The following is a 12,363-nucleotide window of genomic DNA, read 5'->3' on the forward strand; positions in this document are numbered from 1 at the left end:
TTAATTTTTAACCATAAAAATAATGACGATATTTTAGTATAATTTTGTTTGTTCTAAATCACAGTTGCAATAAAGTTTTTATAACAAACGAGCAACACAAATCTTGAAATAAATTGATTTTAGCAATGAGATGATGAACTTCATAATTGTGAACATTAACGCATAAGAATAGGAATAAGAAAATATGCAAACATGAAATGGTTATCATGTCCAAACAATTTGATATTTGCATAATTTCTCTATTTTGTGAAAAGCAAAAAAACACAAATGTTCCTGTGTTTAGAGCCATTGCATAAGTTAAGAACCAAATTAGAAAACATGAAAAAATTTATAGAAAAAAAAACCTTGACCGGAAAACAAAGAATGAATCACCACTATGCACATTTCAACGAAAGGCAACTGGTTCGTTCAAATCAAGATGGTTATATAATGAGAAAAAATTGTTTGAAGCGATTCTATAACAACCTTGGCGAGTGGAATGTCACTGTTTGTCAAAATTGTGTACGCCGAAATAAGCAACTTCATCGCGCTGCGCGACTCATTTTGTTATTTTCGTAAAACATTCACGAACTAGAATCATGTCGGACAAGGAAAACAAGGAAAAGCCCAAACTAGATCTCGGCCTTCTCGAAGAAGATGATGAGTTTGAAGAGTTTCCCGCCGAAGGTAAGATATGATGATGTTCTATAGAGACAAAGGCTACTACATCCTTTGCCTGGTGCGCGATTATCAAATGTTTCTTCGGCATGTTCTCTTCCACAGACTGGACCGGAAACAAGGAGGATGAGGAAGAACTAAGCGTTTGGGAAGACAACTGGGATGATGATAATGTGGAAGATGATTTCAATCAGCAGCTGCGTGCACAGCTCGAGAAGCACAAGTGATTGCCGTACATTTATTTCTCACAGGAACAAACAGGTTGAATAAATGTTAAACTAAAAGTTCAGTTCGTCGCTTCGTTTATTGCGATGTTGATGCTTGCTCATCCTCATTGGCACGAACCATCATGAGCGAAAATTTAAACAGATCGAACTCCCCTATCTTTTGTCCGTCCTCGTAATGGTACGTATCAAGGCAATTCTCACAGATGTAGGCTGGATCGAATATGTGCCGATTACTGTTTTGTACTATGTATTGTGCCTGACAATGGCCGCATATGTTGCATGGAACATCACGACCCAAACCGTATGAGTTAAGCCACGGGTAACGTGCCCTCGTTAGAATATCCGAAGTTGCCAACAGTCGACAATCACTTACCACGAATAAATGTTCGCAGTTTCCCTGATGTTGGTACAGCTGAAACGATAAATTCTTCATAAGCACACACTGCACCACGTTCCAGCAGGGGCGCCTTACCTGAGGGTACCCAAGACGAAATTTTAAATCTCCAAAGCGTGTTTCTTCCATTCGTTTCGATTTTAGCTCTCCGATTAGGGATTGGCGCGCGGCCCATTTCCGTATTTCTGCGGAATAGTCATGATTCGCCTCATCCCTGAAGTCATTGTAGAACGTATCATGGATGAAAAAGAACCCTGGTTTCGGAAGCGATTCGGTTGTTTCCCTCGTTCTGTTTTCACTGATTTCGTAGTACGGTCCCGAATCGCAATGGCAAAATATTGCATCCTTCAGTTCGGTAAGGTACTGCGAGCTAAGTACGTAATACTCTTGGTTGAACTTTGGGTGCCCTAACCGTCGTCCAGCTTTGTATTTGAAGGGCTCATAAAAGCGCAGTACCAGTAACATTTCGTGAAACGGAACCAAATCCTTGACGAGTTGCAGATCCTGCTTCCGTTCCATGTATTTGTGACGATTGTACCGTAGCTTTACGTCTATATTTCGTTGATCCTTCGCATTCCGACGTTCGAATACCCGTTGCACACAGTTGAATCGTGCTGCCTTGCTTGGCATCTCTCCCATCTTTGGTCTGACGGTGAGACGATGCGGATGAAACGGTCTCACCGGTATATCCTTCGCACTGGACAGATGGCCAACATCGACCGACCCGAGCAGCTTATCGAATTCGGCATTGTTTCCCCCGAGACCCATCGCTTCCATGATATCGTGATCGGAATCAACGATCTTATTCAATCGGTCCGGAACCAGTTCCTGCTGAAACTCGGCCAACGCGTCCCACACGGACACGACTTTCTCCGTTCTTGGGCAGTATATGTTTTCCATCGGTAATTTTTGTTTTTGTAAAACAATAAATTTATCACAATGTGCCCCAAACGCCCAGCAAATCGAAGCGGCTTTTGTCTTTTGCTTTTCACTTTTTTTATCAAACACTACAATCGCAAACAGCTGTCAAAATCAAAACATTCGATTGTTTACCTACCATCGATCTGAATCTCCATATGCATTTAGAACCAATAGGAATATTGAATGCACACTCTGCAAACTCTATTTTATCACCAGATCCCTAAACAGGTACGAACTTCTGATTTCAGCGAATTCGTCTAAAGATTCTTCACACAATATAGTTTTGACCGATTTAGTGAACACATTCTTGAACACAGTGCAGCCCGCGAATTGTTCAACCGAGTGGCGCAGTATTTTCATCGGACAAAATTACGTAAACTGTCAGTCCAAAACTTCAACACACAGGAAAAAGTCCCAAATCAAGATGAGAATACGATGATTTCGTAAATAAATCATCGGAATCGAAATACTACATGGATTGGAGGCGTTCGTAAAGTTTCCTTCCTTCCGTGCCGTAGTTCTAGTAAGCGCAGTACGTGTGCTGGGTGGTTTCTTTTTCTTTTCTGTGGCTGTGAATCCGCGAAATTGTGGTTGGCGCAACTTGGTGTGGATGGGCACAATAGTTGGAAAAAGTGTTGGCTAATATCGCTCGATATTTAAGGGGGCAGCAGTGCTTTTGCTGTATACGTGCTGGTGCTATTTTTGTTCGCTGCGAAAAGCTAACAGGTCAGTTTGGTTTTATCCAACGATAAATCCGTGGCTTGCTAAATTTCGCAGTCATTACAATTAGCTGTTTGCTGTCTCTTTTAGTCGTACTGTTTACTTGGCGAGCTAGTAGTATGTTTTGCGATTACGCGTTGTCAAGCCTCCGCACTTGTGTTCTTTCATCATAAACACGCACACAAAGACACACATAAACACACAGCAGCCACTCGTTCTTCTCAAGCAGCTGATTGACCCAAATCTTCTCAGTAAACAAATTGTGTGTGAAAACAGACACTTTGCAATAACACCTTATCCGTCGGGTTTCTCGTTGCAGCAGCACCACCTGACGATACACGAACGGGATCATCAAATACTAAGCAATCGTCCATTCGGTTTGGGTGTTTGGAGTGGTGTGCTGACCGCTAGTATGTCGGGTTCGTCGTCTACGAACAAGTCAGACCAGCAACAGCATCAAGAACGGGAAACTGAACAGCAGCAACAACCACAACAACCGCTGGATGAAACAGCCCAGGAACAACATTGCTCCCAGCAGCAACCGAAATGGGTGTGCGACTATTGTACATACGAAAACTATCCATTGTCCCTTAAGTGTATCATGTGCAAAGGGTCGAAGCCACTTCTTAAGGAGGATATCTTTCGGTAAGTATCGTCCAATAGTGTGCACTCAAATGCGTGATCATAATAAATAACAAACTTTCACTCTCTGTTTCTCCCGTTTGCTTTCGCTTCGGTTGTGCGTCATGTGCAGCCTGAGTCCAACGCAGCAGCTCAGTGCGACGAATAGATCGAACCCAAATCTGGCGAGTGGTGCTGTGAAATCGACAACGGTCCCAGAGCTTGATACCAATCAGCGATGGCCATGCACGGCATGTACCTATCTGAATCTTCCCCACACCAGACGGTGTCTGCAGTGCGATACCGTGCGCAAGGAGGACGTGATCCCGATGCAGCAACAGCTCCAACAACAAAAACCATCTCCCCCAAAAGTGATAAGCGAGTACGATAGCATTAGCGATCAGTTGAATGCAATGAACATTTGCCGTAGTGCCAGCCCCGGGGACGATGGAACTGTGTGCACAAGCGATACTGGAAGTGGTAAGCGGAATCGCAACAATTCACCTGCGTCGGGTGCATCGTACGGTAGTACCAGCTCAAGATTAGCATCGTCCGCACACGACAGTGAACCGGTCGGAAAGGGCTGTGCGAGTGACTCCAAACACTCACCGTCGCCGGTGTCCTCTTCGCCCGTCAGTACGATGGGCCGGGCCGTGGCCAGCTCACCGGTCAACGCAGGAAAATGGTTCTGTTCCGTTTGTACGTACGAAAATTGGCCGAAATCGCTCAAGTGTTCAATGTGCTTGCATCCGCGTGACTCCCCGAGCAGTAATGTGGGAAACAAAAGTACTCAAGCAGCGGCTAAAGCGTCCCCGGAACACGACGAGAACAGTATCAACGTGGCGAGTAACATCATGGTAAACAACAAGCGTAATCAACAGTTTGTTGGTCACGCCGACTCTATAAACAATATGGATGCGTGCAAGCAGGAACGATACCTGCAGCTGTTGCGCCGACAACCGGACTGGGACTGGTTGAATGCGTGCGTCGGTATAGCGGAAAATAATATTGGCGCTGTGGAAGCTTACCTGGAGTGTGGTGGCGATCCAAGCCGGGCCCTTACATCGGCCGAAGCGTTTCTAATTAGCCGGAACAATTGTGCATTTGACGTGGGTCACACACTGATTCATCTAGCGATACGGTTTCATCGCGACGAGATGTTGCCGCTGTTGTTGGCACAAATTTCCGGCTCGGGCCCAGGTATTAAGCGAGTGCCAGCGTACGTAGCGCCGGATCTTGCCAGCGACATACGTCGCCACTTTGCCCAATCGCTACGTATACGCAAGGCTTCGTTCAACTGCCAGTTTGTGAATGAACATGCCACCTTTTCACTGCCGGCCGACATCGAGGAGCTTCCGCTGGTGCTGCAGGAGCAGCTGTACGAGGAGTTACTGGATAAGGATGCGCAAAAGCAACTGGAGATGCCACCGCCCGCACTAAATTGGTCGCTGGAAATTACGGAACGACTCGGCTCCCGGCTGATGGTGTTGTGGAATCGTAGCGCTGGCGACTGTTTGCTCGATTCCGTCATGCAGGCAACGTGGGGCGTATTTGATCGTGACAATACGCTCCGTCGAGCGTTGGCTGACAGCTTGCACCAGTGCAGTCATATGTAAGTGGTGAAAACCGGGGTATAAATCAACTATTTACTCACTAACCGTTGCGTTTTTATGCAGTTTTTATCCGCGCTGGAAGGAGAATGAACTATTCCAAGCGGCGTTGCTTCAGTACACCGTCGGTGAGATGCAGCTGGAGAAAGACTGGAACACGCTACTCTCGCTGGCTAGTCATCCCGGTTCGTCCCTAGAGCAGCTGCACATCTTCGCGCTGGCACACATCATGCGCCGACCGATCATTGTGTACGGTGTGAAGTACGTGAAAAGTTTTCGCGGTGAAGATATTGGATTGGCCCGGTTCGAGGGTGTCTATCTGCCGCTGTTGTGGGAACAGAGCTTCTGTATCACATCACCGATCGCGCTTGGCTACACACGGGGTCATTTCAGTGCGCTTGTACCGACCGATCCGTACTCGCGAATCGATGCAACTCGGGACGACCGGGAAGACATAACCTTTTTGCCTCTAATGGACTGTGAGATGAAGCTGCTGCCGATTCATTTTCTGACCAAAAATGAGGTAATGCCACTGCTATCGATACAATTATGTGTAATTTTTTAACCTATATGTCTCGGTTTTCCCCAAGATTGGTCGTGAAGAAATGCTGGTCCGTCAATGGCTAGAAGTATGCGAAACCGAAGGAGGATTGCTTGTCGCACAGCAGAAGCTTCACAAACGTCCATTATTAGTCGCTCAACTGCTTGAGGAATGGCTTAACCACTATCGTAGGATAGCGTACGTACAGCATCATTTGGTTTGATGGTTACAGAATGCCTTCATAACCGTTTTATCTTTTTAATATACCTTCCTTTGCAGGATCTCGAGGCTGTTTTAAAATAGAAATCGTTCTACTTCGTGCTAGCGTGTAGTACAGTATTGCGAAAGATCCTGTACATGTCCGGCTGGTGCAGACAGATCCGGCAGGCTTTAAATTTAAAACGCTTCCGAGCTAATCGTTCTCCTAGTCCTGTTACACGGGTCATTACGGAAATGCTTAAAATTCGTGATTTTGTCCACTACGGTGAGTTACGTAGCCTGGTTAGATAGTAGCGCATGTTTCCTTTCTCCGAGCACAGACACAGACACGTGCGTGTCAGCTGATGGCATAATTTTCTCCCTGGTGAAATCGCATCGCATCGCATTTTTTTTACATTTCCCGTCGTGCCGTGGATGTTGATGCATATGGGATGGCGAAAACAGCCAGCGTACAGTCTTTACGTTTGGCCGCGAATGTGAAAAATCAATCTAAAGCTGTGAAAAATGAAATGCAAAACGATTTTAAGCCGCTCCACTTCCTGGGGGACGTTCGCGATATCATTTTAACTAAGAAGAAGGCATTACGGTATGGGTGCTACTACTCTAGTCGTATCGAAATCGTATCAAGAGAGTATATTTTTGTATCCGTTTTTCTCCACCCAATAGTATATTCATTCCTATTGTGTATCATGGCGAGACATAGCCGGAGTTTGTGTTATGAAATAGATAACCAGTGTTTAATGTCCCTGTTTACATGTTTATTCCAAGTAAGATTCAAACCATCCTCCCCGTTGAATGCGTCCGGCCGTTTGATGAACGGGGAAAATTTTAATCCTTTCATCGACTAGCAACCCCGTATATGCTTTTCACAAAAATATTTCTCCGAATTGCTTACCAATCAAACAGCACTTACCCTCGTTAGGCGCGCATTGTGCCTTTTTGTGAAAGTAAGGCGAATCAAACGAATTAATATCTCAAATCCATAGGAATGCAATGGTTTGCAAAGCGTTTGCAAAGATGAATTTAATAGTGCTCGTTCTCGCATGAAAGTCAATTTCAATCCAGTTTGAATCAAAAGTTGTTTGTTTGTTTTTTATTCTAAACAAAACTATACGAAATAGTTTGCGTGATAGGTGTTGAATTGTGGTGTTGTTGCTGGTTAAATTTGGAAAAGGATTGCACTTAGTAAAAAAAAGGTGTATGGTTGGCAATTATGGATATAATTACACAAATCGCGTACGCGCTATGGTAAGCAAGCGTGAGAAAAGCAGCACCGTTGTTTAACAGCCTTGCTGTAAGACAAGGAGTCTAGTAGAAAGGAGTAACATGGATTGCACCCTGAAGGATACAGTTGGGAACAGATATGGAACTACCATAGTTATTTTCCGTACGTGTGTGTGTTTCTGTGCGTGTGTGTGTGTGTCAAACACAGCATAACAATAGTAGATAAGCTAATAAGCAGTGCGCTCAGAGGCCGAACAATAATATAATGAACAATATTCTAACAGTCATGCGCAAAAGGTGAATATAAAAATTGCGTGAAAGGCACATAGTTTCGCTTAGCAATGAGTTCCAATTACGTGCGGTTGCAAATGTAGTGCAAGGAGAGAATAGATCTAATCTATGTTGCGGCAGCAGTTTCTTTCGTACTACTACTACTACTATTAATACCTTACCGATACCACAAAACACATTGTTGAATATTGTTAAGTTTCAAAGTGAAGTTCGTTTACTTTTTCTGGGTTCAAAACTGGTAGCATGTATATAGTTACGTTCAGCATAACAATACGCGAAAGCTGTATGAAGCATTATACATATATATGTTTTAAAATAAATTATTTTTTGCTCACAATGTAAACAAAACCGTACACCACAACGACCAATTGTAGTTCGGAACAGAGTGAAAGAAAAAAAAAGGAACAATCAATAAGACAAACGTGCGTGTTATTTGGATAGAATCTGCTAGATTCACTATGTTGTGGTATTATTCACTACCATCGCAACCGTATCGTCACTGTTCGCCACGGATTTGCATTTTTTGCTGTTGAGATTTAAACCGAACCGGTCATACCGTTAAGAAACAAGTTCAAACTTTCTTGCGATCATGCCCTAAACGAGAAAAGTGGTTCCATGGTCGACCCTCTACCACGCCGATTCGTCTCTGGCTATCATCAGCGGACTCCATTAGTGTACGATCGACCTTGGCCGACAAATTCAACGTTCAGCGTTGTTGTACACCCACACATCAAGAGCAATTCTTACAGAAACCCGTTACGGTAACCCCAAACTATATAGGTAAACGCACTGATTGAAAAGAGATTAGCGAATGTTTGGCTTTGAACGGTAGTTTATTTCAATTCGGGTGACAAATTCAAACAAGCTACGCTAAAAGAACGGAGTTTATCACATTTAAACGCAAACGAAATTAACACTAGACAGGTTTAGCATCTAACTGGTACGCTGCGAGCCAGGATCGTCTATCGGTAGTATGGTCTGAACCCTCCGTAGCCCCCATAACCGCTGCCGTACCCTCCGTACCCTCCATACCCGCCATAGCCTCCGTATCCTCCATAACCTCCATATCCACCATAACCACCGTAGCCACCATATTTGCCAGGATATCCTGTAAGGAGTTTAAAAGTAAGTGATTAAATCAAACAAAGCTAAATGGCTGCTTCTCTGTGACTTACCATATCCACCATAGCCATATGGTTGATAACCACCTCCATAACCGCCATAGTTTCCATACCCATTGTATCCTCCCCAGCCTCCACCATAGCCGCCATTATAGCCTTGTTATAGTAAAGTCAAAATTTACAAGTTAATGCTACCTTCAATCGAACGGAATAGTTTAACAACTTAAGTCTGTATCGCTTGTTGAATTTACGTTATTCTTTAAATGATCGTTAAATTACCATATTATTAAGTTTAAAAATTTACTATTTTTGATTTAAATTAGATTATAACAAAAATTCATCCATGACAAATGGTAATCGTCCTGTGGAAAAGAACTCATTGAAAAAACTTCCATTCTGGCCCATTTTGTGTAATTTATTGATATTCTGAACACTTTATAGAAACGATTACAACAGTATAACGTACAGGTGGAGCAACAACAACAAAACATTCGCCAATATAACATGCACCGCGTGGGAAATTGGCTTTCCGGCCAAGCGTCACAAAAACATCAACAATCCGGACAGAGCAATACGAATTCAGCATTTCGAATCAATAAAACCTTACCTGTCCCTCCAAGCAAACCGTATCCAAAGGTCGCTGCCGCACCGGACACAATCGCAATCAAAACGAACAACGCAACCTGCAACACAATCAAAGCGAAAATTGAACAAATAAGCAATACACAAATGCTGCCTCTATAATGCAGTCTCTATTTGGTGAAGATCGAGTCCCGGGACCGAAAAACATTCCCACTTGATGCTGCTAATAGTCCATTGTTGTATTCTGGCGTAATGTTTCTTTTTTTTGTATACATTTTTAATAATACACAAACATTAATTTTCCTTTTACGGTCGAGTTTTAAAAGAAATTTTTACAAAAATTTAGATTTCGTTCAAACAATTTTAATGTAATTCTATATGATTGACTTGAATATTTTAAACTATTATTTTTGTTTATTTGTTTATGAATTCTCTCTTTTAGCATCTTTTTCCATGTGTTTTACACCTAATCTTCACGTGATGATAGCTTAGATATTAATTAGCTTTTTTTAAAAGCATGTTTACACATCTTTTTATTGAATTATATGTTGACTGTTTATCCTGTTCTTTTGCTTATTGTCGGAAAATATTGAAGAAAATGTTCTAAAAACGGAGTTATGCAAAGCAAAACTTGAACAAAAGTTGTTATTCGACATCACGATTTACAAAAACGTTTAACGAATTCACCACCAACTAACAGTACACTTACGGAACCACGCAGCATTTTACTCGTTTAAATTATTTCTTGCAGCTTGCGGCACTTCACACTTTCTTCACTCACTACTGGGCACTAGCAGGCAGAGTATGATTCGCACACTCGCGCCGTTCCTACGATTCGATTTCGATCACAGCCGGACCCTCGATCTCGACTAAGCACCGTCTGCTTGGATGCTTTCGCTTTTTATACACCACCCATCGAAAGCTCCCCACATGGCTTGTGCAGAACGCCGGCTACCGATGGGAGATGTGTCAGAGCCCTGCCATGATTGTAGTGGGATGGCACCGAAAGACGCGTACCGCACGGTACGGTAACGCGACAGTTCCACAGTGAAAACGCATGGAAAGCATCACATCTCACACATTCTCCCAAGAAGCAAAACGTACAGCCGACTTCCACCCAAATTGACACGCGTGTAGCTGTGGTCCGTCGGCGGTGTACAGTGCTTTTGAATGGTACCGATTCAAACCATTCCACACACGTGTGTTGCGTATACGCACCATGTGGCAGCGCTTCCTGCAGCTATGAATCATGCGCTTGGTCATTGTTTCGGGGGGGTGGCGTTGTTCGGCCAGGTGCGCGATACCAGCGTTGCTTTACATGCGTTGTCTACAGGTTACGGTCATCTCGTCGGATGGGTCGGGTTTGAGCGGAACAATGATCGGCACGCAAAAAAAAGACCACCACAGAAATACAAATTGGTGCCCAGGGTCAGTTTTTAACCTTCGCCACATGCCCGTACCATAAACAAGCATGGTCCGATGATTTGTCGCGGCTCCCTGTATTCGTTGTTGGTAGACAAAAACCATCGAGTGTTTCTCATTTTTTGGGAAGAACCTGGAACGTTTACAATGATGTAATGTCACACCAGCGACGCTAATCACCCTTCGTGCTGTACACATTCCGCAAAGGATGGTTTCTTTACTAATTGAAGGATGTTATGCAAATGTGATATCCGCTGGCACGTGAGAAGGCTGCAAAATATCATCCATCGGTACGAAACTTCCTAGTGAAGAGAGGCTGGTGCTCTGGCATAATGCTTGTCAATTAAGGCAAGATGTATTTAAATTTTCTACAAGTTGTAGCGGTACGCGCACGTGTAAATTATGTTACAGGGTTCTGGAGTTCAAGTGACAGTGACAAAGTCGAAATAATACCTCTGAATTCCGCATCAATAGGATTATTTCTCGGCCAGCGGGCCGCAAGTTTTGTTCACACATTTAGAAAGCTTCCGAGCTGTCAGTCAAGTAAGCTTTGATCGATTTCTGCTTGCAAAATGGGGAGGAATTCAGATCTGCCTTGATAAATTCAACATCAACTTGAACAAAATCCAGATATGGCTCTGGTTTTGCCACTTGAAAACCCTGTACTCTGACGAGTTATCGAATGAAATCAATTAAAAATACATTCCAGATGCGTACCAAACATTAAACACAAGAATTTCGACTTCTTGCATTAGTACGCTTGATCCGTTTGCCACAATTCGATTGTGACCCAGTTCTTTCGCCGTACCAGCTTTGGAACTTTAGAAAAATACGACAAACGCCCACGGCTTAAGTCCACATCGTGAACCTCCCCAGTTTGTTGCATTGACGAAGGCGTGTGTAGTTTTGCATGGAACGATAGAAATGATGTAACAGAATCCGCTTTCGGTCGCAGTTCTTCGTACGGACAAGGTCAGATTGGGTTAATGACACGACATTCCAAATCCGCACTCTAACGGAACATATAGTTTAGAAGACTTCGATAATACGGCAAATGCCGTCATTATTGAGCAAATAAATAAATTTTAGTAGATTTCGGATTGACATCAAAACTATTCTTCTATTAATTACTTTATTGTAAACATTTTAATTGCGTTGCATGCTTTCGGGTGGAAAGTGTAGCCCCACTGCACCCATATGCACCCAAAAAAAAAACCATCATCAGTCGCGCAGTATCTGGCGCGACAAATAGTTGGCTACACAATCGGTAGAACAATTACCATCAAGCTGCATTTTCACACGCTTAAATCTTCACTCGACCAAGATGAGACCTGCCCAGGTGGAGGGTTGGTTGGTTGGGGCATATTTATGACAACCCGCGCCCCTTCTTCTAGTTCTAGTAACGTTTTGACCTCTCACACGTTCCGAATGATGTCACGGTAAACATGGGCACCGCACCGTGCGTACTGCACGCCGTACTCTGTACAGCGCAAATGAAACTGTTAGCGATGATGATTAGCTTTAGATGAACTTTTACGTCTACGGAACAAAGAGAAACAAAGGAGGTTTTATAATACAATTACAAAGGGATGCTTAGATTAGCCTTTCAGCTCTCGATTAGCTACGATTGGTTTGTCATCAAGGTTTCGTTAGCGCTGAATAAAATTCCGCTGCCCCCCGTACAGGGATCCATTTCGACAAAACGAATGTATTTTGCCGGCCATTTTCTCTTGCTTCCACCGTGTCACTGTTGTTTCGGGGATAGTTACAGTATTATAAATCGTACTATGGTGCTGCATATTTCACGGTGTAT

General features: G+C 43.4%; 3 protein-coding genes across 3 annotated transcripts; 2 read left to right on the forward strand and 1 right to left on the reverse strand.

The window, feature by feature from the left end:
* The first annotated feature begins 578 nt into the window (after positions 1 to 578).
* LOC128719965 (26S proteasome complex subunit SEM1) lies at positions 579 to 884 on the forward strand. Its single transcript, XM_053813608.1, has 2 exons — positions 579 to 666; positions 763 to 884. Exons 1-2 carry the CDS (start codon positions 579 to 581, stop codon positions 882 to 884), a joined length of 210 nt encoding a protein of 69 aa, XP_053669583.1.
* Positions 885 to 960: 76 nt separating this feature from the next.
* On the reverse strand, positions 961 to 2,178 carry LOC128708385 (snRNA-activating protein complex subunit 3). The gene is made up of 2 exons (XM_053803361.1): positions 1,357 to 2,178; positions 961 to 1,296 (listed from the first exon to the last, which is right to left on the reverse strand). The coding sequence occupies exons 1-2, from the start codon at positions 2,176 to 2,178 to the stop codon at positions 961 to 963; spliced, it is 1,158 nt and encodes a 385-aa protein (XP_053659336.1).
* Positions 2,179 to 3,331: 1,153 nt separating this feature from the next.
* LOC128707220 (ubiquitin thioesterase trabid) lies at positions 3,332 to 5,989 on the forward strand. Its single transcript, XM_053802170.1, has 5 exons — positions 3,332 to 3,564; positions 3,674 to 5,152; positions 5,217 to 5,673; positions 5,741 to 5,889; positions 5,971 to 5,989. Exons 1-5 carry the CDS (start codon positions 3,332 to 3,334, stop codon positions 5,987 to 5,989), a joined length of 2,337 nt encoding a protein of 778 aa, XP_053658145.1.
* Positions 5,990 to 12,363: the final 6,374 nt, after the last annotated feature.

Source organism: Anopheles marshallii, chromosome 2, assembly GCF_943734725.1.
Source record: "Anopheles marshallii chromosome 2, idAnoMarsDA_429_01, whole genome shotgun sequence".
Taxonomy (NCBI): Eukaryota; Metazoa; Arthropoda; class Insecta; order Diptera; family Culicidae; genus Anopheles; species Anopheles marshallii.

Excerpts from the sequence above, each read along its gene's own strand:
- LOC128719965 (XM_053813608.1), top strand. The coding sequence starts at position 579 with ATGTCGGACAAGGAAAACAAGGAAAAGCCCAAACTAGATCTCGGCCTT. Across the intron at positions 667-762 it reads TGAAGAGTTTCCCGCCGAAG|ACTGGACCGGAAACAAGGAG; the intron begins GTAAGATATGAT and ends TCTCTTCCACAG.
- LOC128708385 (XM_053803361.1), bottom strand. The coding sequence starts at position 2,178 with ATGGAAAACATATACTGCCCAAGAACGGAGAAAGTCGTGTCCGTGTGG. Across the intron at positions 1,297-1,356 it reads TTCGTCTTGGGTACCCTCAG|CTGTACCAACATCAGGGAAA; the intron begins GTAAGGCGCCCC and ends TTATCGTTTCAG.
- LOC128707220 (XM_053802170.1), top strand. The coding sequence starts at position 3,332 with ATGTCGGGTTCGTCGTCTACGAACAAGTCAGACCAGCAACAGCATCAA. Across the intron at positions 5,153-5,216 it reads TTGCACCAGTGCAGTCATAT|TTTTTATCCGCGCTGGAAGG; the intron begins GTAAGTGGTGAA and ends GTTTTTATGCAG. Across the intron at positions 5,674-5,740 it reads ATTTTCTGACCAAAAATGAG|ATTGGTCGTGAAGAAATGCT; the intron begins GTAATGCCACTG and ends GTTTTCCCCAAG.